Source organism: Oxyura jamaicensis, chromosome 6 (assembly GCF_011077185.1).
Source record: "Oxyura jamaicensis isolate SHBP4307 breed ruddy duck chromosome 6, BPBGC_Ojam_1.0, whole genome shotgun sequence".
NCBI classification, from domain to species: Eukaryota; Metazoa; Chordata; class Aves; order Anseriformes; family Anatidae; genus Oxyura; species Oxyura jamaicensis.
This window is the reverse complement of record NC_048898.1, coordinates 13,168,668-13,191,447: the sequence shown is the minus strand read 5'-3', so window position 1 is coordinate 13,191,447 and position 22,780 is coordinate 13,168,668. Positions and strand designations below refer to the sequence as shown.

Here is a 22,780-nt window from a genome sequence, read left to right as displayed (position 1 = left end):
AGCATATTTTTGTATTTTTCCAGGAAAATCTACTATAATTTATCATACATTTAAAAATCCACTGTTGTATTGTGTTTTTTGTTTGTTTTCAAAACACTCTCCCAGCTCTCAAACTATTCTTCTGAATATAAACAACAAAAAGAAAAAAAGTATTTTTCATTCCATTGCTTCATGTATGCTTTTTTTTCCTCCCATCTGGAGTATTATTATTTGTTATCTTTTTTATAATAAAGGATATGATCCTATTTATTTAGGATCCTATTTATTTAGGATCCTATTTATTGACAAAAACTACAACTTCTACAAGGAAAAATAACTGATGCTTATTATTGCTTGAGCAAGCAATATTATAGCAAATTTACTTGTATTTCAGCATCATATGTATTTATAATTGAACTGTGATCGTTACAAACAAAATAGAAAACTTGACTGTTGAAAAATTTCAGTCACAGAAATAAGCCACTCTTTTATTGAATGAGCAGTTAGGCCTTACAACATTTTCAACCGTTCCTCAAAATTCCAATCAAGGGTCTGGATGTTTCAACAGAAAAACTTCATTGCATTCTCTATTGACTTGGTGGGCTTTGATTCAGACTTTTAAAGTTTTGGCACCAATTTCTCAGAAACTATGATGTTCAAACCTTACAGAATGCCAGGCAAAATCTAGTCACAAGTTTTATTACTAATCTCAAAGCTCTGCTCTATCTGCCAAAACATCCGCAGACTTGCATTTTTCATCCTGCAAACAAGCAGGGCAGCCAGGGCTTGGCTGGGGGGGAGGGGGGGGAAATGACTGCTGGAACTTTTTTGATAGATGAGAAAAATATAGCTACAATTACACTCTCCAGCTGAACTATGTTATAGAAACTCCCTGATTCATTTTAAATGTATACTGGGGAATGTAAAGCTACTTTTTAACTCAAGTTAAGAAAACACGTTCACATAGCACTTCCTCTTCTTTAGATATTTAAATAGAGTTAATAAGCATTAAGAATATTAAGATAGCAACCTAAGAAGTCTACTAATGAAATAACTTCATTAATATACTACTGTCACTATTTGTCTATGTCACTCCTCTTTCCCTGCCCACCCCCACCCCCCACACCAAAAAAGGCTTCTGTTTTCCTCTTTCCTTCAACATTGCCAACCTAAAAGACATTTTCCTTATTCAGTGAATAAAAAGCAAAGCTTTATACATTATAATATTACACAAATTGGCCTCTTTCTGTTTCTGTGAGTCAAGGCAGCAGGCAAAACCACCACATGGCACCCAGCACTAGATAGCTAAGTAAAGCTTCTATCTCTGCTACGCATTCACAGATCATGTGTTAAAATAGAAGAAAACAGCAACTTCTGCCATTTTATTTCTCAGATTTGCAATTGAAATAGTGATTTTCTTTGTTGGTTTGCAGGAGAGTCCACACTCAACTGTGTCCTGGATTGAACTGTGGTAACTTCAACAATGCACTTACAGCTTTCTCTTATATATCATGTGCCTTAAATTACCTAATTACAGAAGTCTTTTTCTTCTTATTTGAACGAATAAAAAAAATAATTTCAGGAAGCAAAATCAGTTCATAACACCTTCAATTTCCTGATTGTTCAGATTAATTATGAATGTGTCTGATTCTTTTTTGAGAAGCTCACCTAAGGAATTTTTATCTGATACTTCCATCATCCACAGTGTTATATTGCACTTAAAGTAAAACAGCACTTCCCTGAACAGATCTTCAGGCAATTTTTACCATTTTTGGTAATTTAGATCTATGCCATCAACTGCACACAGTACTGCATGGGTTCAGTTTGCATGTTCTTAAATCATTTGCTTATGTAATTTAATATGGAGACATTTTTAAACAGTATGTAAAATTCTTATCTACATTATATAAGAGCATGAGTCACATTTTCAAAGGTTGTGCCACCAAGAATATTAAGTTCCAGGCATGTTTTTAAAACCTCAAAAATGAGGAAAAGGATATTCAGACCACACAACTGTAATCATCATGCTTAGCTAACTCAGTTTTCTGCACCACTTCAGGAGACAAAAAGGGATTCTAACTGGAAAACACTCCAGATCGTCTGCTACAAATGCCTTCTTCCAAAACCTGCCCTTCAGATAAAACTAGGTAGTGTGAATATTCCTTCATGTAGAAACCACTTTTGAAATGTCAGTGTGGAATTTGAGCTCCTACAGCAGTAAGAAGTGCTTAGTGCAAAGATTGATTTTAATTTAAAATCTCACAGTGTAAAAAGGTGCTATAATTTCTGCAGACTTCTCATAGAGTTTTGATTCTGTAGCACTGTAAGACCACTAGCTCATTCTCCACGGTAAAAAAAAATAATAATAATAATCCACATGTTGATTCAGAAATACAATGGCTAGTAGAAACAGACTGTGTTCAGTTAGCAGAAATTCATGAGTAAGTTATAATATTTTTAAACAATATTTACTTTGATAAAAATATTGACTTGACTTAGCTGTATCCTATATCTACAAATAATGTGAATATTCTCTTCAGCACAAATGTTAATTGAATCGGTTAAACTTCAGTAAATATAACCATAATGTAAATTTTAAATGAACAGTTACTGTTGATACTGGGAATGGCCCTCCAAAAATTACATCCTCTTCAAATCAATTCAAATTCTGAAACTAGTGAGTGCTATATTAAAATAAATGCCTCTCATTTTCTAAGCTAATGAAAATTAACAGGCCCCATATATGACCATTTGTTTCTCATATTGACGTGCCCAGATATGTACAGTAGCAGCTGTCCTATTTGAGAAGAACATTGAAATATCCTCAGAAGTAATCTGACTCAATGATGCTATTCATCTGCCTACAAATAAAACTCTGAAATTAAACTAGTTCCTTGTAAGACGCAACAGTAAACTCAGAACACAGACACACACACACACACAAAAAAAAAAAAAAAAAAAAATCAAATGGAATCAAATAAGAGTATCTTGAATAAAAAGGACAAAATAAAATGTGTTTCATAGTTTGTGGTTTGGCCTAGACCATTGGTTTACTTTTGTTCCTATTCCGCTCAGTAAAAAACAATATGGGCTTATTTTTGATTGCATAGCCAATAGCAAAAGACTGTTTTGCATGATTTCTAACCTTGATACTTAAACTAGAAAAAGAAAGGTGACTCTAATATTTGTCACTTTTAATTCTGAAGATGTCAGAAAAATGTAAAAGATCAATATGCTGCTTCTCATAAGATGATCGGTATGTCAGTTTGACATTGAATAGACAACGTTATATATGGCATTAGAACATACTTTTAACATATTGATATAAGTCAGCATTTAGCATAAGCAAATAGGCAGGAGGGTTGTTTGTTTGTTTGTTTGAGGAAAAAAATAATCAAAATAATATTAATGCAGAACTTCTTCTAACAACATCTAATTGTAAAAGGACTCTGTTAGGAAGGGGAATTTCATTTCTTTTCCTTTCCTTCTATCCCCACTGCCAAATAATTGTTCTACATGCAAGAACTGCCAGTAAAATCTCTCTTAACCGAAGTAAACTATCAAGAACTCAAATACTGCTTTAATTTTAATCCACACTACTTCAAGAATTTCACTGGAATCATAGAAGTTTTAAATAGGATTTAAATTGCTTCGGCTGCTAGTTAGTATTTGCTTTCTAACAGAAAGCTAATCAAAATCACACGAGACACCTTTAACTGCACTGGATTCCAGAGGAAACCTTTTGTAATCAAGTATGATTTCACAAGACTATAAAATAATTATATTCAAAGTGAAAACGGCAACATTTTTCACCACAACTTTAAATCACAGATTATCCTAATCTGATTTGTGGCTCTGTTTGATACATAACTGCTTCATAACAAAAAGATTTCATATCTTCATAAAGGAAGAGATCAAGAGAACATAAAATCATTCCTAATCTATTGGAAGTGTCTATGCGCAACTACCAAACATGTTCTGTTCAGATTTGTCTCTGCTTTACAGTTTTGACTACTATCTACACATATTATATAACGCTTATTTTCCAAGTTGGCTTCCATTTTTACTAGCACAATTTTCTTCCAGACAAAATAGACCTATAGTTTTACAACATAATACAAACATGAAATTATTAATATTAGTATTCAGAGATCAGAATCCTGGTGCCAGAATACTGAAATAGGCTAGGGCAAAGGTGAAACTATGGCAGAACGGATCTTTTCTTTCTTGTCATCTCTGCTTCTCTTCATAGTGGAAATTACTATGCTATTTTACTTCCAACAGGGAGAAAACTGGGACTGACTTCGTGCTGATGCACCAAACCAGCCCTAAATCCTCCACTAACGCTGGCACACAATGTTTGTTTAACAAATGCTCTTTGAAATACATATATAGAAAAAAAAATCACAAAAAACTTACAAGTACTCTGCCAGTTAACGTCTGGGCAGATATCATGACTCCTGCCCAATCTTTTACAGAGGTCATCCATCCCACTTCTGCTGCCACATTCTCTTCTTTTTCATCCGTTGGTTTGCAGGCCCCATCTGCCTGTGTATCTCCACCACCATTGATCTTCTGGGCCTCCTACAAAGTAAAGGTTTGGGTTTGTTAATGTTTAACAATTTGGCAGTGAAAGTCAGCATACAGTCATGACTAAGAAATGCTATGAGCAATCCTATAAGCAAAACTGTCCTGCTAGATGAAAGTATGCACCTAGTCAGCCATGTGTCTCTAGAAATAGTTGTTCTATAAGGTACCAGACTAACAGCTAGATAATAATAATATTCTTCTTGACATTAAATCTTAAATCATCGAATATGCTATATGTTACTTCCCTATAGGCAGCATAATTGCCAAGAGACATGTATGCAATTACAGAGCTACAAATAAAAGTCTGAGACATACACTGAAGGTCTGTTTGATTTATTTGTTCAAAATGAGTGCGAAAGGTAAACATAAAATATGCACAATTTTAATTTACTGTCAATACAATTAATTATCTGTGTAAGCCTTTGTTAAGAAGCCTAATATAACAAGACCATAATCATGAAGCGTGAGGTGAACAAAATACTCCACAGCAAACCTGCAGTGAGCTGCCATGCTATCAGCAACCAGTGTTTCAATAAAAGTGTCTAATACATCACAGGAATTCTTCTGTCAGTAAGTGGTTCTCATAGAACAGACAGCTAGAAATGAAAGAGGAGCTTCAGCTGCACTAAGCTAACTGATGAGTCACATGAATTGGAATTCAGATCAGTCTCTCATGGATGCTTCAGCAATGATGTCGTGCTCTGTAACTGCCTGCTATCTGCTACAGTCGGATGCTGCTATCTGCTACAGATGCTGCACAAAAATCAAGGGAAATGATAATAGGAAAAGCCAGCTTGAATTGTACAGCATTTAAAACACATCATATGCAAAGTATCAGACTGTGCCATAAGCATGCCTTTGGTGACAGCATAATACTAATGGCTTCCTGAATACTTGACAAGTTATGCTAAACAAGCAAATTGTAAGGGAAGCAGCAAAAATTCAGTGCTAAGGTAAGTACTGAGTACTTGAACTGCACCTATAGATCTACATTAGTGCTTCAAGCATGTAGCATGGACCAACAAACGATGTTTATGTATCAATCACTTACAGGCCACTAAGCAGAAAATCAACTCTCATTAATCCTCTTTTGGATTTTTTTTTATAAAAACATGTTTGACACTAGTTGAGTAATTATTACTGCAATAGGAATACTGCACTATCAAGGTCAGAACTCGCAGTTCTGAGATGACCTTGAGGACACAAGTGGACATAAATGTAATGGCATTTCCTGAAAGCAGTACTGAACTAATAAAGTAGTTACACTGAATCTGTCAAAAAAAAGAGCAGTAGAACAACACTAAAAATGTAATATGGAGACCAACAGTTGTTTTTGTAGAATCTCAGTTTTGCATCTTAATTAGCTAATCAGATTCCTATCCGCTACTCTCCCACCCAAAATGTGGGCTGTCTTACTAGCAATGTGCATGATGTGGCTGTATTTTTAATAACAAATTACTCACAGTTACAACAGTAATTCAGTGCTTTCTAAGCAAATAACGAGACAAAAGATAAAAGCTACTTTGTATTTGCATAACTGGACCTCATTCCCTGATAAATATGTATACAATGAATCAGATGTTTTGCACTCAGCATTGAAGGAAGTATACTGCATTGCACAGGCACAAAGCACAACCTACAGAAATGAGCTTATTGCTTAGGACACTAATACATGATGCATGCAGCACAAGGCATTTCCAGGAGAGTAATGTTTAGTCAGGGATGATTTGTGACCCTTATCATCACCAAGCCATACAGATGAGTCCTAAAGAAATGCCTTTAAATCAGGAAGGAGAGAGAAAATGATTTTATTTTTTTTTAAGTGGTAGGTGTGGTTGTATGTATTACAGTCACTGTAATGCAATAGGATGTTGATGTTTAGTATGTACATCTCCATGGCTCTGGGAGACTCAGGCCTCACAGGCCCTGACTCCTCCCCTCTGAGGGCTCCTCCAACCCTGCCCATGGCCCAAGACTCCATGTCAGCGCTGCCCACAGCTTTTAGCCCTACCCAACTGCAGGTGCCACCGAGCAGACCCACACTAACCTGGCTGTCCAGCAGCTGTCTCTGACCCTAGTTCCTCTCATTGTGCCTGATCCTGACCTTCACGCACAGCCTGACACCTCAGCCTGCCCCCAGCAGGGCGCCTCCTGGCCCTGGCTGACAAGCCTTGGCTGCTAGCCTTGATAGGCCCTGGCCCTGCAGGGCCCTGACTGCCTCTGATTTGTTAAAAATTGCATGGTCTCCACACCAGTTATTTCTATCTCTACATCAGTTTGTCTGCCTTTTCTAGCTGTTAGAGCCAGTCTTTCAGATTGTAAACTTTTCAAATCAGATTTTACTGCATGAAGCACCTGTGTGAAGTATGTAGGCTCCAATTTATGCTCTGAACAAGCTTATACTGAATTACAGTATTAATGTGGTTTTCATAGTAAGGGAAATAATCTCATCCATTCAGATAAGAAACTGAGTCAGTGATTAGGTGCCTAAGTCAGTCACCGGAGAAGTCAGTGGCAGAGCAAGGATGAATCATGCAATCATTAAGGCTGGAAAAGACCTCCAAGATCATCTGGTCCAACTGTTGCGCTACTACCAATGTCACCCACTACATCATGTCCCTAAGCTCCAGGTCCAACTTTCCGTTAAACACCCTGAGGGATGGTGATGCCACCACTTCCCTGGGCAACCCGTTCCAATGCCTTTCTGAGAAGAAATGTCTCCTCATTTCCAACCTAAACCTCATCTGGCACAACTTGAAGCCTTTCCGTCTAGGCCTATCACTAGCTACCTGTGAGAAGAGGCCAACGCCCAGCTCCCCACCACTTCCACTCGGGGAAGAGGGCAGTGAGGTCTGCCCTGAGCCTCCTCTTCCCCAGAATAAACAACCCCAGTTCCCTCAGCCACTCCTCACAGGACTTGTGTCCCAGGCCCTTCAACAGCTTTGTAGCCTCTCTCTGGACACACTCCAGGGCCTTGATGTCCTTCTTGGAGTGAGGGACCCAAAACTGAAGACAGTACTCAAGGTGCAGCCTCACCAGAGCTGAGATGGAACCACGGACTTCCTTGATTTTTCTACCCAGCACTCCTATTTGAAATCACAAGGATGCATACCTTGCTGAAAAACATTCCTTTATAGATTGGATTGTTATAAGAAGTCACAGAACTACAGGTCATTAAATGAAAAGATCTGAATAGAAAAATCCATTTTGTGGCAGTGAACATTAATACATAAAACTTATAAATATTTTATTGTTGATGTGTTCCTTACCCCAACCTCATTGTCAATATATCAAACATTTTGCAAGATGTTATTATTCATACAAATATAAAAATAATATTTCCTAATATACAATAAAAATAGCAGATGAGTTACTTGTTGAAGGAAAAAGGTAACCCTGATATTTTCAATAGGTTCCAATTCTCTGGAGTTCTTTGTGGAGTTGTATCAACTTTTAGTTGCCAGCAAAATATAGCAATAAGATGTGACAGATTTATTCAGAATTTCATTCTCTGAAGGTACCGAAGTCTGCAATACCCTTGGATGGCTGTATTTATGCATGTGTACTACTTCTTAATTAACATGTAAGTAATACAATCATCCCCTGCCAAGTATCCTTTGGAGCACAGTCTTGTGATCAGCTACACAACAAGCCCTGCCATCATTGTAGATCTAACTACTATTCAGGCAAGTCATTGTTATATAATATTCATATTTAGTCGGAATGTTTTTATATTTTCATCTCCGTGGATAACTTATTAGCTTACTTAATTGGCAGCCAAGTATTAAGAAAAATTTATTCCTAAATCATTTTGCAGTTGTGCAGAGATCACTAACGAAGATTTAAACTCCACTTTCATTTACACTGTGAACATATCAATCTTGTTATTATCTATATGGTCCTGTCCTACTGGTATTTCTTCACCTCAAAGCATTAACTAACCAACACTGCAACCTGAAAAAGGTGCTTAAAAATAATCTGACAGTGATGGTAATTGTTTAATTATTTACAGGCTTAGTAGCTACAAGTAAGATAATACTATCTTTACCCAGTCTGCTTACCTGTTGTTTCACAAAGTGCTCATTACTTTAATTACTTGATGACAGGAACATTCAGGTAGATAAAGCAAGAAGAATATTTTGTCAGATACACACACACACACACACACACACACCTTTCCTGAACATAGCGACGAAATGGAATATAATGCACAAGAAGAGTTCAACACAAGTTGAACCAGTATGCTCAGTTTAAGCAGATGCTTAAAAACAGTAACTGAATGGCCTCAAATAGATTCTGTCACCATTTTGATAACTTTGAATAGGGGTCTTAAATAAAGCCCAAGTATTATGCTGAGTTCTCAGCAGCTGGGCATCATACAGTGTATGTCAAAACATCAGGTACTAACTGAATATTTGCCATGACAGATGTTCTCGATCAGATATAGTTACCATCTGTAGTTTACAACATAATAATTAGTAAGCACCAGCTCATTAAATAAACAAATAAACCACCAGCTCACAAAATAAACAACCAAAAAAAAAAAAAAAAAAAAAAAAAAAAAAAAAAAAAAAAACAACACTGAAGCATTTCACCTGTTCTACTGTAGTTTTTCCAACACGGGTTTTCAACAGAACATTGATAGACAAAGCAGATGGGAAGATGAGAAATAAATAGTTGTATGGAGATTTACAAACCTCTTTGAAAAAAGTCTTATAGAAATGAGAAAGCAAAGGCAAAAGTAACTACATTCTGTATAAACTGGCCAACACTTCTTTGAATATTAGGTTTGTTGTGAATATTAGACTACATTGACATCAGCTATCATACTGTAGCTATGGTTTGGCTACATTAAAAGGATTAATTATTGATATCCAGAAAAATATTCTTCCTTTCACTGAATAAAGGCAACAGTATAACAGTATGATCTGTGGAAAACATGTCTGATGAGATAGCCAAGCATTTTTCTCTCATAAAATATTCACATGCTGTGTAATTTGGTGTTTGCAAATTTGGCAGAATAAGAAAAATTAAGTCATAAATAGATTCTAAAACATTTCTTATTAGTTTAAGACTGAGATGGAAAACTCAGAGACAACTTTTCTTCTTGTTTTCTGCATTCCTACAGAAATTCTGACCAGCTCCTTGCCAGACGTTACAAAGAGAGCCTCACTTCCCTTGCTAACCAAAAAATCCTTCACTGTGAAAAGTCTAGTTTGTGGGGCCAAATATCTTTTGTCTTCTTCCAGTGACCATCTTCTCCGTTGTGTTTGCACATACCTTCAGTAATCCTGACCGATTTTTTTTCTGTGTCCTTCATATTTCCAGTATGGGTTATTCATATAAAATCCCCTTTTCATGTCATTGTTTTGATTGACAAAAATTGCTGCAGTAGAGGAATTAGTTATATAACCTTGACATGAGAGACAAGGGAAACTAGATTAGTAAAACACAGTGTACCAGCCACGATCCCACAACTAGCATAGCAGTCTACCAAGTGACAGGTTCCTGGGTATGGTCCTCACTTGAGGATAAAAAACAGCAGAGACCTACGTTATCTGAAAGAAAGCTCAAGAAGTACTGAGTTCAAAGTCTAGAATTTTATACATGTTAATGAAGGAGTTACAGTCTCTTGTCCTCTGCCATCTAATATAAGAAAAAGCTAAAATACTTGGAGACCATCATAGTAAACATCAGCAAAGACTTAGACTGCTGGTCTTCGCAGCTTGGATGTTAAATAAAATTTTTGAGTTTCCAGTACATGAAAATCTAAGGTTTTGATTAAGGAATTTTGTATAGATTTTTTTTTTTTAAATATAGCTTTCTATTTTAGGATGGTGCCCTCAGTCTCAGATCTAGACAGAAAAAGACCACATAATGAATAAATAAATAAATAATGAAAAATAATGAGAAAAAAAAAAAAAAAAAAAAAAAAACATGGATGTATAAACAACTTACAAGTCTTCTGCTTCTTTGTCCCTAACTTGCTTTTGAGCCTTCTGTGTCTTATTTATTACTTGCCCTTTCTTGGACATAGGCTTTGGAGACTAGCAGAACATTAATTTGCCCATCAGTTTTCCCTCATATTTCCCTTCCTATTATAGTTCATAGCCAAACTTATCTCAAAGCCTAAGTTTACTACTTTTGTTTCTTTTCAGAAACTTTTAAGTAGGCAAAAGGAACTTCAAACAGAATTTAAATTTGGATGGCAGACTATCTGGAGAGAAAGTCCAATGTATTGAAATAGCATAGCAATTTAATATAGAAGAAAAGTTTACAAGTAAATTGTTTGGACAATTTTCAGACATGAGGTCATAAAGTCACAGTTGCTTGGTGATCAAAAGCTAAACACACATACATACAAAAAAAAGCCATAAAGAAAAATATGTTGTTAATCATTATTTCTGAATAACTGGAAATCCGCCTGAGGGATTTCCACACCAGTCTAGGAATTCGGAGAGAGGCTGAAGTCCCTTTTCTGCCACCAAAATTTTGAATTCCTCAGCCACGTTGTCTATTCTTCATTCTATAACTACAGAATGTGAGTAATGGTAGCTCTTGTTGTATAGAAATCTTACCAAGATAAAGATATTTAGGATTTAAAGTGTTTCAATATTATACATATAGCAGACAACGCAAGCATAGTATATCACAAAGTAAGACACACTAAAACATAGTGGGAAAGACTGTTAGACTAGTTACACAAGACAGTTATAAAATTGTCTAAAAGTGTAAAATGGGAGGAACAAAGAGCTCCAGGCATTATGGGAAAAGAAGGGAAAAGAGCAGCACAATCATTTCATTTTATTAAATTAAAAAAATAAATCACACAGCTTAAGTCAAAGGAAATATATCATCGAAATAGGCGTATTAAGCAGATCAGACACTTAGTATGTAAGATAGTGGATTAGTGTTTAACCGTCTGTTTCATGGTTCAGCTAGTGAGACCATTTGTTCAGAACCCGTACTTTAGAAAGAACTTTAGAGTAGCCATGCTAGATCACTGACATTTAACATGATAGAAACTAAATTTGTAAAAATAAATGAAGCAACGTCAGATGGGCCTGAGTTATCAAAACTATAAAAAGGGAAATAATTCTTGATAGAAAACCACAGAGAAGGATAGAAAGGTATATCCATTTCCTGTTATATCCTCCCATTTTCTTTCCTCCCACCTAAGAGTAGCCGGATCAAAGAAATACACAATTGAAAATACATGATACAGGATATTATCATGAAATGAACACCCCCAGAATACCCACAGAGCACTGACTGATTAATCCAGAAGCAACTTCTGTCATAGATGCTAAAATATTTTAAATATCAATAATTAATCAAGATTTTGCTACAAGCAATGAAGTCTTTTGAAATTTCCCTGTCTTCAAACTCAACTCATTTTTGTTAAAGTATACCATTTACTGCAATGCAAAAGTCTCAAAGTGCTTTTCGCATGAACACGAGAAAAAAGTCTTAATAAAAAAAAATACCTAACCCTAACTTTTTCATCTTTATTATAGGAAGTAATTCAGCTGATTCCTTGCAATTTTGTTGTTGCTGTTAACATTAATACCCAACTCCAAAAACATATCCAGTTTTTCAATCATCGTATCTTCATACTATTTTTTTTTAGTACTAAAAATGTGAAATGTGAAAAACGAATGGAAAAATAATGAATTGCTTGATTTTGCCTAATTTTAAGACAAGAATTAACAGTAAGTCTTTTGTGATATATGTGATTGAAATTAATGAGAGTAACTTAGGCAGTAAAAGCTGAAATAAAGAAACTGCTAAGAAAACTATTCTCTACCATGAATATTCATTACGAGAATACATATTAAAAGGTTCCAGTGGTAAAAGTTTTATTTCATTGAAAGATGTATGCAAATTCCATGTAAAAATTGTTAAACTGCTTTCCCAGTGAAATTAAACTTCACAATATTTTACAGCTGCATGCTTTTCTCCATCCTGCTCAATTACAGAAGACAAAGCTTTTACCCATTAGCAACCGGTACAGTTTCTTCATACTACCAATTTTCTAACGTTATCTTGCTTGTGGAACAAGAGGTATCAGAGAGAAAGAGATGCCAGACTGGTTCATGGAAGGTAATTATTCTCTTCTTCCCAACTTATCTCCTCTGCCTCCAAAATCAGAATGAGAAACAGTGCAGAATGAGAAACATCTCCTCCAAAAGTATAATCTTCCAATAGCTCATCTTCTACATACTACAGAAGATGAGAAAACTAGAGCACTTAGCACTGTCAACTCTTTAACACCCCTTTCTGATGCCCATAAAATCACAGCGATTGGCTGGATGAGGAAAGGTATTACACACCTTGAGAAATGGCCTCTAAACACAAGGTACCAACTCTACCCTAAAACTGGTATCTTGGTCCTGGCATGACAGAATCAATTTCTCACTTCCTTAAATTGCAGAACTCCCTAGAAAACTTGGTGACAAGAACCTTTGGTCTTCATTTCTTTCAAATACAACGTTTGCACATGGGGGAAGAGGACTTTAACACTTGTGGTCTTTATTATTCATGAAATAGCAAACTATTAATATCGTTTGCGAGTATAAGCAACCTACCTTTGTTTGCACTTTTGTTTTTACAAAGGAATTTGTGATTTTTCACAAAGTTTTAAAAGTAACAGGACAAAACACGAAAGATAGAGGCATTGGGATGAAAGTAACTGTGAGACTTGCTAATGGATGTACCATTAAATACATAAATCAACACCACTTTGAAGAATACCAGGGAGTTATTAGGTTATCTTCCATATTGAACAACCCAGTCACCTCTAAAACCTTTTTCTGATTCAAGATTACTATATAATATTTATGGTTATGATGTTATAATTACAAAGCGGCTATGAATGAATTAAAAGCGGCTCTGTAGGATATAAGCTATTATCTAAGCTTTTGCTGACATAGGAAATTAAGCTCCAGGGTGTAGCATATTTAAAGAGCAGCGAGTCAGCCAATAAGTAATTAAAAATATTTAATAGCCCACAACATTCTTCACCTCTTGAGGAAAAATACACAGCTGCAAAAATGTTGAAAATGCAGATTTAGATGTAAAGCAACAATTTTAATGATTACTTTGAAATAATTATATTCAAGTAAGCATTCCCCCCCACCCCCCCCAAAGTACCAGCCATTTTACACTAAGAAATTTACAGGTGCCATTGTTTAATCAAGTAGCTGCTACTTCATTCATTACCCACAGCTATGAAAACAAACGTGTGTGTGTATTCTTAAAATCATTACTCCCTTGTATAGAACACTAAATAAAGTTTTTAAACTTAGAGGAAGAATGATTCCCTGATCACTTATTTGGGGCTTCAAAGTAATTAAGTGTAAAGTAACAGATTAAAATCAATGTGGAAGTCAAGATCCTAAAACATTTTAATTTAACAAGATATTTGTCTAGTAATGTAAGGCTGGCTGAAGATTGTTGCTGATTTGAAATGAAATTTCTGTCTTTAAATGCTTTACATATCCTAGTTATCACTTCAATTGGTTTATTTTGAAGTTGTTGTTTTTTTTTTTAAAAAAAAAAAAAAAAAAAAGTAGTAAGACCAAGCATTTCAGTCTTGTTTCAACCAATGCTAATAGATCGTTAGAGCAGGTCCCATCCTATGATTTACAACTCTTTTGTATCTTTTAAATAACAGGAATAATTAGAATATATCTGATGCAGAGATCTGCTTCTTCTCTTGTGAGCATACTAATAATGCAGTACTGGAGGTTGACACATGACTGTGACAAAAAACGTAGCCTTTGTAAGCAAGCACAAGGCTACCAGAAAATAAAGATACCTACTGTCAATTTTCAGCTCTCTTAACAGGACAAATTATATTTAAGTCTTCTTTCTGAAGCAGGTTCAAATCTGCTTGTACCAAACGTCAGAAATGAAGCTCCCAGTCTGACAGGTTATTTTCTGAATGAGAATAGCAGCTCTTTGAATTTGCTCAGAGACGTGAATTATAGCCACAGAGAAGCAGCCCCTGACCCAGCCACAAAGGGCAGATGAGGTGCATAAAAGGCAGGTATTGTTCTGACTCATTATTTTGCAGCTTTTGGATTCAAGATTTACCAAACCAGCTAAGATTGCATGTGTTATAAGAACACATTACCTCTGAATATTCAATCTGTCTCTAAATTATGTGAGACACAGCTAGCCCATTGACCAGAAAAGATAACAGAAGTGAGAGGATCCGTCAATTTAAATTATCGGCTATTCTTCTGAGATTAAATAATAGAAGGAAAGAAATTAAAGGATAACAGTTGTTTAAACGTCATGGAGCACAGTTTTAATTTGTTCAGCCATCAGGGTGGGAGAGGAAGGTGACAATTCTACCACAGGAATTTCATTCTTGAAGAGAGGCAAAAATCAGATATGCCTTTTGTTTATGTCATGCGATTTTGATAACCTGATGATACTATTACATGGCCTAGAATTTGAGTTTTCCTTTTTACTTTTATATCAATTATTCTGGTGAAAGAATTTGCAGTAGCATAAAGATCAACTGATGTTTTTTAAGCAAATAGCTCATCAAAGCAGACTCTTACAGTTTATACTATTCACAAGCTGTGTTTTACAGAAGTAGTCATCAGCTTGAATCTTTAGTCTTGTTCCATTTTTAGTGCTGCATAAGTACCTCATAGCTTCCCAAGAATGCAAGTACCACCCATAACTTCTTTTTTAATACTTCTTTTAAAAGCTTGTCTTATTATTAATCCTAAAAAAAAAAAAGGGGGGGGGGGGGAGCCTGCATTTCGATACTAGTCAACTCTCTGAATACTGAATACTACCATTTCTTCAGGAATCACAACCCAAAAAAGAAAGATCTATATAAAAAACTCTTGTGAAGCATGATGGGATACTATTAAGTATAAAATATGAGTCCATCCAAAACAGAGATAAAGGTGGTTGTTCTTCTGATTAATCTCCCCACCTCTTTTCTAAACCTGCCTTTTTCTAAACCTAACTTTTCTTAAACCTCTCTTATTCTTCCCTCTTTATACACCCACGACCTCAGAACATGTTAAAATGTTTATCCTAACACATCATTAGATGGAGGAAAAAAAACTCTTAGCCTTCAAATTAGTTCAGCGGAAGGCAACTAGTGACAAAGTAAAGTGTTAAAAGATAAGATTTATGATTTAAGAGACTTAATTCAGGAGATAAAGATGTATCTTCTTAATTTCGTATTTACTATTTGCTTGATTTCTTGGGGAGGGGGGTGTTTGTTTTAGTTTAGTCTGTGCTTTATTTTTTTTGTTGTTGATTTTGTTTAAGTCAATATATAGCATGATTTGGTGTCTGCAACTTTGGCTCATAGCCATTCTCTTTAGTATGGTCTTCTGCTATTCCCATCGATTGTGGTGGCACTAAGTACTGAAAAGATGATCAACTGCAGCACACATCCTACTGGATGAAACTCCGCCAGCCTCCTGGGGTGACAGCAGATGCCCCATGCCCAGATGCCCAGATGTCATGGTTATTCTTCATGACTTGTAGAAGCCAAAACCAACCCAAGGAAGGAGCCAAAAACCAAAAGCATGACTGACAACAGAAATATCATGGTCCAATGGGCACTGAGGTCACTGTTTAACTAAATAAGACTTGCATGGGGGGATACAAATCAAATTAGCAAAGTGGTTACACAGCCTTTCAACTTGCTGGAAAGTTTCTTTTTGCAAGAAGAAAAAAATGTAATAATAATAATAAAACATTATTCAGGGTCCAAACTCAGTAGCATGCTTGGCAAGGCTAGTGCAACTGGGACACTGGAATAATAAAAGCTACCAGATACAGTAACAGGACACCAGAGGGAGGATGAAAGTTGCATTGTTTTCACTGTTTAATTGTAAATGTAAGAATAGAGGAATTCCGGAAACAAATATGCAGCCACAGTCAGTTTGCTGATATATAGTTTACAGAAATTAGGGAAAAAAAATGAGTTTCTGAAAGTTTTATAGGCTCAGATTTAGATTTATCAGTACAGAATTTACTTGGAGAATGCTTCCCTATTAACCCTTCAAACAATTGTTTTGCTTAGCAGATTTAGAATTCAATTCTAAACATAGACCTCATTTTCAGATCCTAGAAGCAAGATATCCTCTAGTTTATGGAGGCCAGAATTCAAATTCTGTCACAGCAGGAAACCTGAACTCTAAGGAATTCTCATGTCTGTAGTGTGGTGTGTCTTAGGTTTACTTCATGCAGTCAAGTTCTAAGTTTTCTGAAAAAATAAATTCCAATACTGACCATTTTTTCAAATGTTTTGAAATAATGACAATTCCAGAAAAAACGTAACACAATACACTTTATGTACATTTAATATAGCAACTATTTTACATTATACAGGAAAAAAAAATACTAATGATTTTCTTAATGGAACTAAGGGACAAGTTGAAGAACGTATCTTTTACTGTAAAATATAGTGATATTTTACTGGGACATTTTTTCAGGCCATGAAGATTTCTATGCAAATGAGTTGCTGACAGATTAACAATGCTATTCTAAAAGCAAACTGAAGCATGTCTACTTTTTAAAGCAAAAACAAAGCCATATAAGGTTTTCATTTGGTGCTTTCCAACTACTCTACTCCATTCAGCTTAATTTACAAAATCTGTAAGACAAGCTTAAATATGGCAAGGAGAAAGGAAAAAAAAAAAATAGAATGAATCAAGTCCCTGCAATTTATGTTACAATTAGGGCAAGCTTCGCATCACACTTCTAACTGGATTACATGACTCACCTCACCTTGTAGGAAGAGGAGTACCAGATCTGTGAGCACAAACCTCATTTCAGGCTACCAAATTAGTGTAAATGCCATACCAATAATTAACTCATATGAAGAGAAGGGGCCAATTTCTTGTGAAGAGTTTATGGACCTTTTACCTATTAGTTCTAGGTTATGAGAACATAGCTTTAAATCAGCTTCCTGACATCTCAGAGATGCATCTTGAACACCAAGCATCCCAGTGATGGTGGCATCGCTGGCTTGCTGTGCTCCAGACACTAGGCTCAGAAGAATGATTTCATGACTCAGAGAACTACCAACAGTGATATTTAGTTAAATGATCATCAGTCACCAAGAAAAAATACATTTTAAAAAATGTATGATTTTCTGCTGTGCTCTGCACTCACTGTAATCAGCAAGTTCTGCTGGAATCCAAGTGGGGAAATTTTTCATCAACACAGGCATATCAATTATGAGAATGCCAGCCCTGCTGGAAGCCAGACTCAAACAGTTAGTAGTTAGGCTGTTTATGAGATAGCAGGAGCAAAACAGTAGAAAAGTATGAAATAAATGGAATCCTTAACAGAAACAGTTAGGTTAGAATTACATATAACTTGCATGCAACTCCCAGGTCACAAAACCATAATTGTTCCCTCCCTCATTCCTTCAGTGGAGCTTGTGGTTGTGTTTGTGGGTTGGTTTGTTGTTATTGTTGTTTTCTCCCAAATTAACTCTCTAAACATGCTCACATGCTGTCCAGGTATTTTAAAACACAAGTAGTTTTGGAAATACCAATACATGAAGTATTTTTAATGACACCCTCACCCACTGGAATGCGATCATTTTTGCTACTAACCACAAATACTGAATACAATCCAGACCAAAGATAACCTAATTGATACTGTTTCCCTTTATATTATAGGCATCGACAACATAAAAACACTTCTATTCTATAAAACTTGCATTGGGACTTCTATTAGGCCCAAAGTTTGTAAAATACCATTTTGTATTTGGTAACTACACACTGATTACTAAAAAAAACACGAACAGACTGATTTTGAACGGGAAATCCTACTGAACAAGGCTTGCTAAGAGCACTTACTTAAAAGAAATGCCCCCTTCCCAAGCTCCATCCTCCACCTCAAACATCAGTATAAGATGAAGAGAGATTTTAGCATATACTCTTACTGGATTCTAGAGCCAAGTTCCTTGAGAGACCCTAAAGCTGTTTGAGGCATGCTCCAGTTGTTGGCATATGTACACACAATCTCCACGCTGAGACACAAATATCTGGGAAAAATGGTTTGTTCAGGTTATCACTATTTCTGTCCATATATATACAGACATACAATGTTACTTCTGGTATTACTTCTGGTAACTCTGAATCTTTTACTGAGTCTTCTGAAATCCTCGCAGGTCCCTGAAGAACTTGAAGGTTCCTGAATAAATTAATGCTTTCATTTTCATGAAAACATGCTAGAGCACAATGTCAATACTTAATTTTGGTCCTATATCTCTTTGTAATCAAAATGTAGCTTGTTAAAAATACCTACTTTCTTTAAAATGTAATCAGAGAGCATTACCATCAAATGACTTCCAACAAATACCCTATTATTAAGGTACACAGATTAGAAATCCACTTATTAATACAAAAAAAAAAAAAGTCTAATTCTAATTTCTGTTGTTGTGGTGGTGGTGTTAAGAGAAAAAAAAAAAAAAAAAAAGAGGTGGTGGGTGAGTGAGTGGAATTCCAAGCCAGTGACATAGACAGTAAAATTATGTTGATTTATAAGAACTAAGAACCTGGGCCAGCAAGTATAAATACACATTTCTTCCAGGACAGAACAAAACATATGGCTTTGTAAATGACTCCATAAGACTTCCATATGGCTTTATAAATTATCTTTTCCTTACCTGTGCTGTATTTGATCCAACATTTTTTATCTTTATTACCACACATTTTATTATATTCTAGAACCATACTTTGTCATACTTAATAGCACTACATAAGCATAACCTGAGAAGGATTTTTTTAATGGCTTACATACAAAATGAGTAAAACTGTAGTCAGTCTTCAATAGCAGAAAGACATTGTACAACCTCATGTGATTCATCCCAAGATGTTCGCTAGATTTACAGATATATCAAGGGTAAAATATACACCCCAACTCTGCCATGGGAAAATCACTAACATGCTGATTTACTTGCTGCTTTGCCCACAAACTATTACACACAGTTAGTTGCATTATGACCTCTTCCACCATGCTGTGAAAAGTAACTCAGAAGAATTATTTACTCTGCTGACTACTTAGCCACTTTCACTGAATAAAAGCAACTATCTTCCAACCATACAGAAAGTTGGCATTGTTCAGTTTTAATATTTTTACAAAGGAATTGCCATATTATTTCTCTGGTGTCTTTCAGAGCTGAAATCATTCATATTATTAACTAAAATTATTAAACCCACAGTTTTATGGCCACAAATCAGTCAGTAGCTCACTTGGTTCTATTGATTCAGTCTGGGAACAGAAATTTACCTACTAATTACAAAAATTATGTACAAAAAATCCTATAGTTCTGTCAACCACAGCTGTGCAACAACCACTAGCCTATGTTACTTGTGCAAGATGAATGGAAGTGAGATCTTATCTCTTATACATGATCCAGAGAAATATCAGTTCCGGAAAACAGAAAAAGGATTACTGAAGTTTGAGACATGTACACATTATACACAACACAGAACCTGTGTATTGAAATTATTTCAAATACTATTTTTACTAAAAAAAATATATGTGAGTCTCACCACCGATTTTCATTAAATATATCTTGCCAGCTTGGCCTTTTCTCAGTTCAAGGTCTGATAGACCGCTACCAGTGCAAACAAAAATGACTCAGGTTAATACTTTGAGGGAATATAAGTGTTTTTTTGTTTGTTTTCCTGAAAGAGATTTAGCTAAAAATGTTTAAAATGTTAATAAAAAAGGCTTTTACATATATGACAAACAAAGCTAATAGCAGTCCAACATTAGTTACCACTTTTAACTAATGAAACAAACTTCAAAAAGTCAAAAACAGCTATTTGAATGTATGTATATATTGTGAAACTGGAAACATTGTTCTACAAAATTCAAATTATTTAGAGCACATAGCCTCTATGACATACTAGCTTACGTTCAGAATTTAAGAAGCATTGTGACTGTGCACTTAGTCACATGGTCTAAAATTTGGGGTAGACCTGTGTGGTGCCAGGAGTTGGACTCGATGATCCTTATGGGTCCCTTCCAACTCAGGATATTCTTTGATTCTATGACTGTTGGAGAGTGGAAGAGAAGTCATAGCACAATTGTCAAGAAATGTTGAATTAACATCCTTGTGGAATAAAGTCTCTGATTTATTCTCAGAATAGACACTACCACACCCGGAATATTTTACCTTTCTTCATCTTCCCTGTTATCATGGTTGAAGATGAACCTAGGCAGCAAAATATAAGCAGAGATTTTTTTTTTTTACTTTTATTTTTTTTTCATTTATTCCCTTATTTCTCTCCTTAGGCTACCTTGATGTATGATGGGTGAAGTAAAGCAAGGGTGAATATGCAGACAAAAGTGAAGTCATGCAGCTAACTCAGTGCTTCAGCTGAGAATGAATTCAAAAATTTTTTAGCCATTTCATAAAATTTTGAATTGACTGTTAAGGCTGTTTTGACTATTTGCAAAATGATCGATTTGACTGAAAGTCAGGCTTAAATTACAAATTTCAATGTTATTTCTTAGCTTTAAAACAAACTTACTTGACCTTTATGATGTACAGCTCAGAGCAACTTCTTTGAATTAAGACTTTGTGCATGAGTGTGTCATCTTGTTTTTGAAAGAGGAAGCATACAGTAGTCATAGAATATCCCTAGTTGGAAGGGACACATAAGGAGTCCAGCTCCTGGCACCACACAGGTCTACCCAACAGTTTAGACCATGTGACTAAGCGCACAGTCCAATTGCTTCTTAAATTCAGACAGGCTTGGTGCAGTGACTACTTCCTTGGGGAGCCTGTTCCAGTGTGCGACCACCCTCTCAGTGAAGAATCTCTTCCTGATATTTAGCCTAAACGTCCCCTGCCTCAGCTTGACACCATTCCCTCGGGTCCTATCACTGGTGATTAAGGAGAATTGGTCAGCACCTGCCCTTCCACTCCCCTTCACGAGGAAGCTGTAGACCATGATGAGGTCTTCCCCCAGCCTAAACTACTAGTCCTAAACTAGAAGTTATTTTATGTGTTTCAGACCAACTTTATTGTTCGTAAACCTTCAGCACCTTAGATATTTTTCCTTGCAATATGAGTGTTAAATAATTCATTTTGTAAGTATAACTTTACATGCAAGACCTGTAGAAAGACTGAAATCTGTTTTTACCACATACATTAATTTTAAAATTTTAAATAATAATAATAATTTTTAAAAAACTTCCTATAAGGCTTTGATTAGTAATGACCTATTATTAGAAGTTTTATTGCTTCCAGAAGAAGCTTCTACTGATGTTAGCAGGTATGCAAATAGGAAAAACGTTTTTGTTTGTTTGTTTGTTTTTGACATTGATGAGATAGGTATGATAGGTTTACTGAGCTTTCTACCATGAAAATACAACTGTTTCATATTTAAAGAAGTGATGAACAAATTACTTCAGTTGAGATGATAGTGCAGTCAAAACAGGTAGTGATTTTACACTGGGGTTTCATTCAATTAGTTACAAGCAGAGCAAATAAACCAACCATCACTAGTAAAAATACAAAGAGAAAGAGTTGCCTAGAGCCAGTATCAAAATTTACTTATAACAATGAGAAAAAATAAATAAATAAATAAATAAATGAAGTGTCTTTGAGCTTGGATAATTGTAAAACTTCTGTTAGGTATACACGTGTACACAAGTCTAAATACATTGCCATGCTCTCAGACAAATCAATGTCTCAGTTAGGAAGAGTAGAGTTCACTAGTCAGGAAAATGTATCCCTTTGTTATCATAAACATTTTTTATTTAGTTACTGAATAGTCTTATAAGATTCATAACATAGCATAGCAGTACATGCATAGCAATACATGAACAAGAACACCAAAAACATCTGTATCCAGTAAACATGCGCAAAAATGCTCCAATAAGTTTTCAAATTGCTCATGCTTTTTTTTTTTCTTTTTTTTTTTTTATGGAAGGACAAATGGAAAAAAGTTACATGACTAACTAGATAGGTTAGTTTGTTTTGGGATTGGTTTGTTTTCAACTATGACAATTATTATTGTCATATTATGATATTCCATACAACGTAATACTTTGTCACATTTTTAATATCTCTTTTGCCTTACATCTAGTATTTAACATTGCTTCTGCAGTTACTCCTTTTCTGAATCTTCACAGCTTCAAATCTAAGTATATTACATAGTAATGTTCATATCAAATCCTATTTTGAACGCTG

The 22,780-nt window shown here is 35.3% G+C and overlaps 1 protein-coding gene and 1 long non-coding RNA gene across 45 annotated transcripts in view; one reads left to right on the top strand and one right to left on the bottom strand.

Annotated features, from left to right (window-relative positions):
- The window catches only part of KCNMA1 (potassium calcium-activated channel subfamily M alpha 1), a 464,377-nt gene that overhangs the window by 333,010 nt on the left and 108,587 nt on the right, over positions 1–22,780 (bottom strand). For all 44 annotated transcript variants that reach the window (XM_035330303.1, XM_035330310.1, XM_035330316.1 and 41 more), the window contains exon 2: positions 4,399–4,563. In XM_035330303.1, the coding sequence (XP_035186194.1) occupies positions 4,399–4,563 (165 nt within the window). The remainder of the gene's footprint in view (positions 1–4,398; positions 4,564–22,780) is intronic.
- LOC118169223 lies at positions 2,975–21,245 on the top strand. Its single transcript, XR_004751967.1, has 3 exons — positions 2,975–3,166; positions 10,051–10,057; positions 21,211–21,245. It is a non-coding gene; the product is annotated as an uncharacterized LOC118169223 (long non-coding RNA).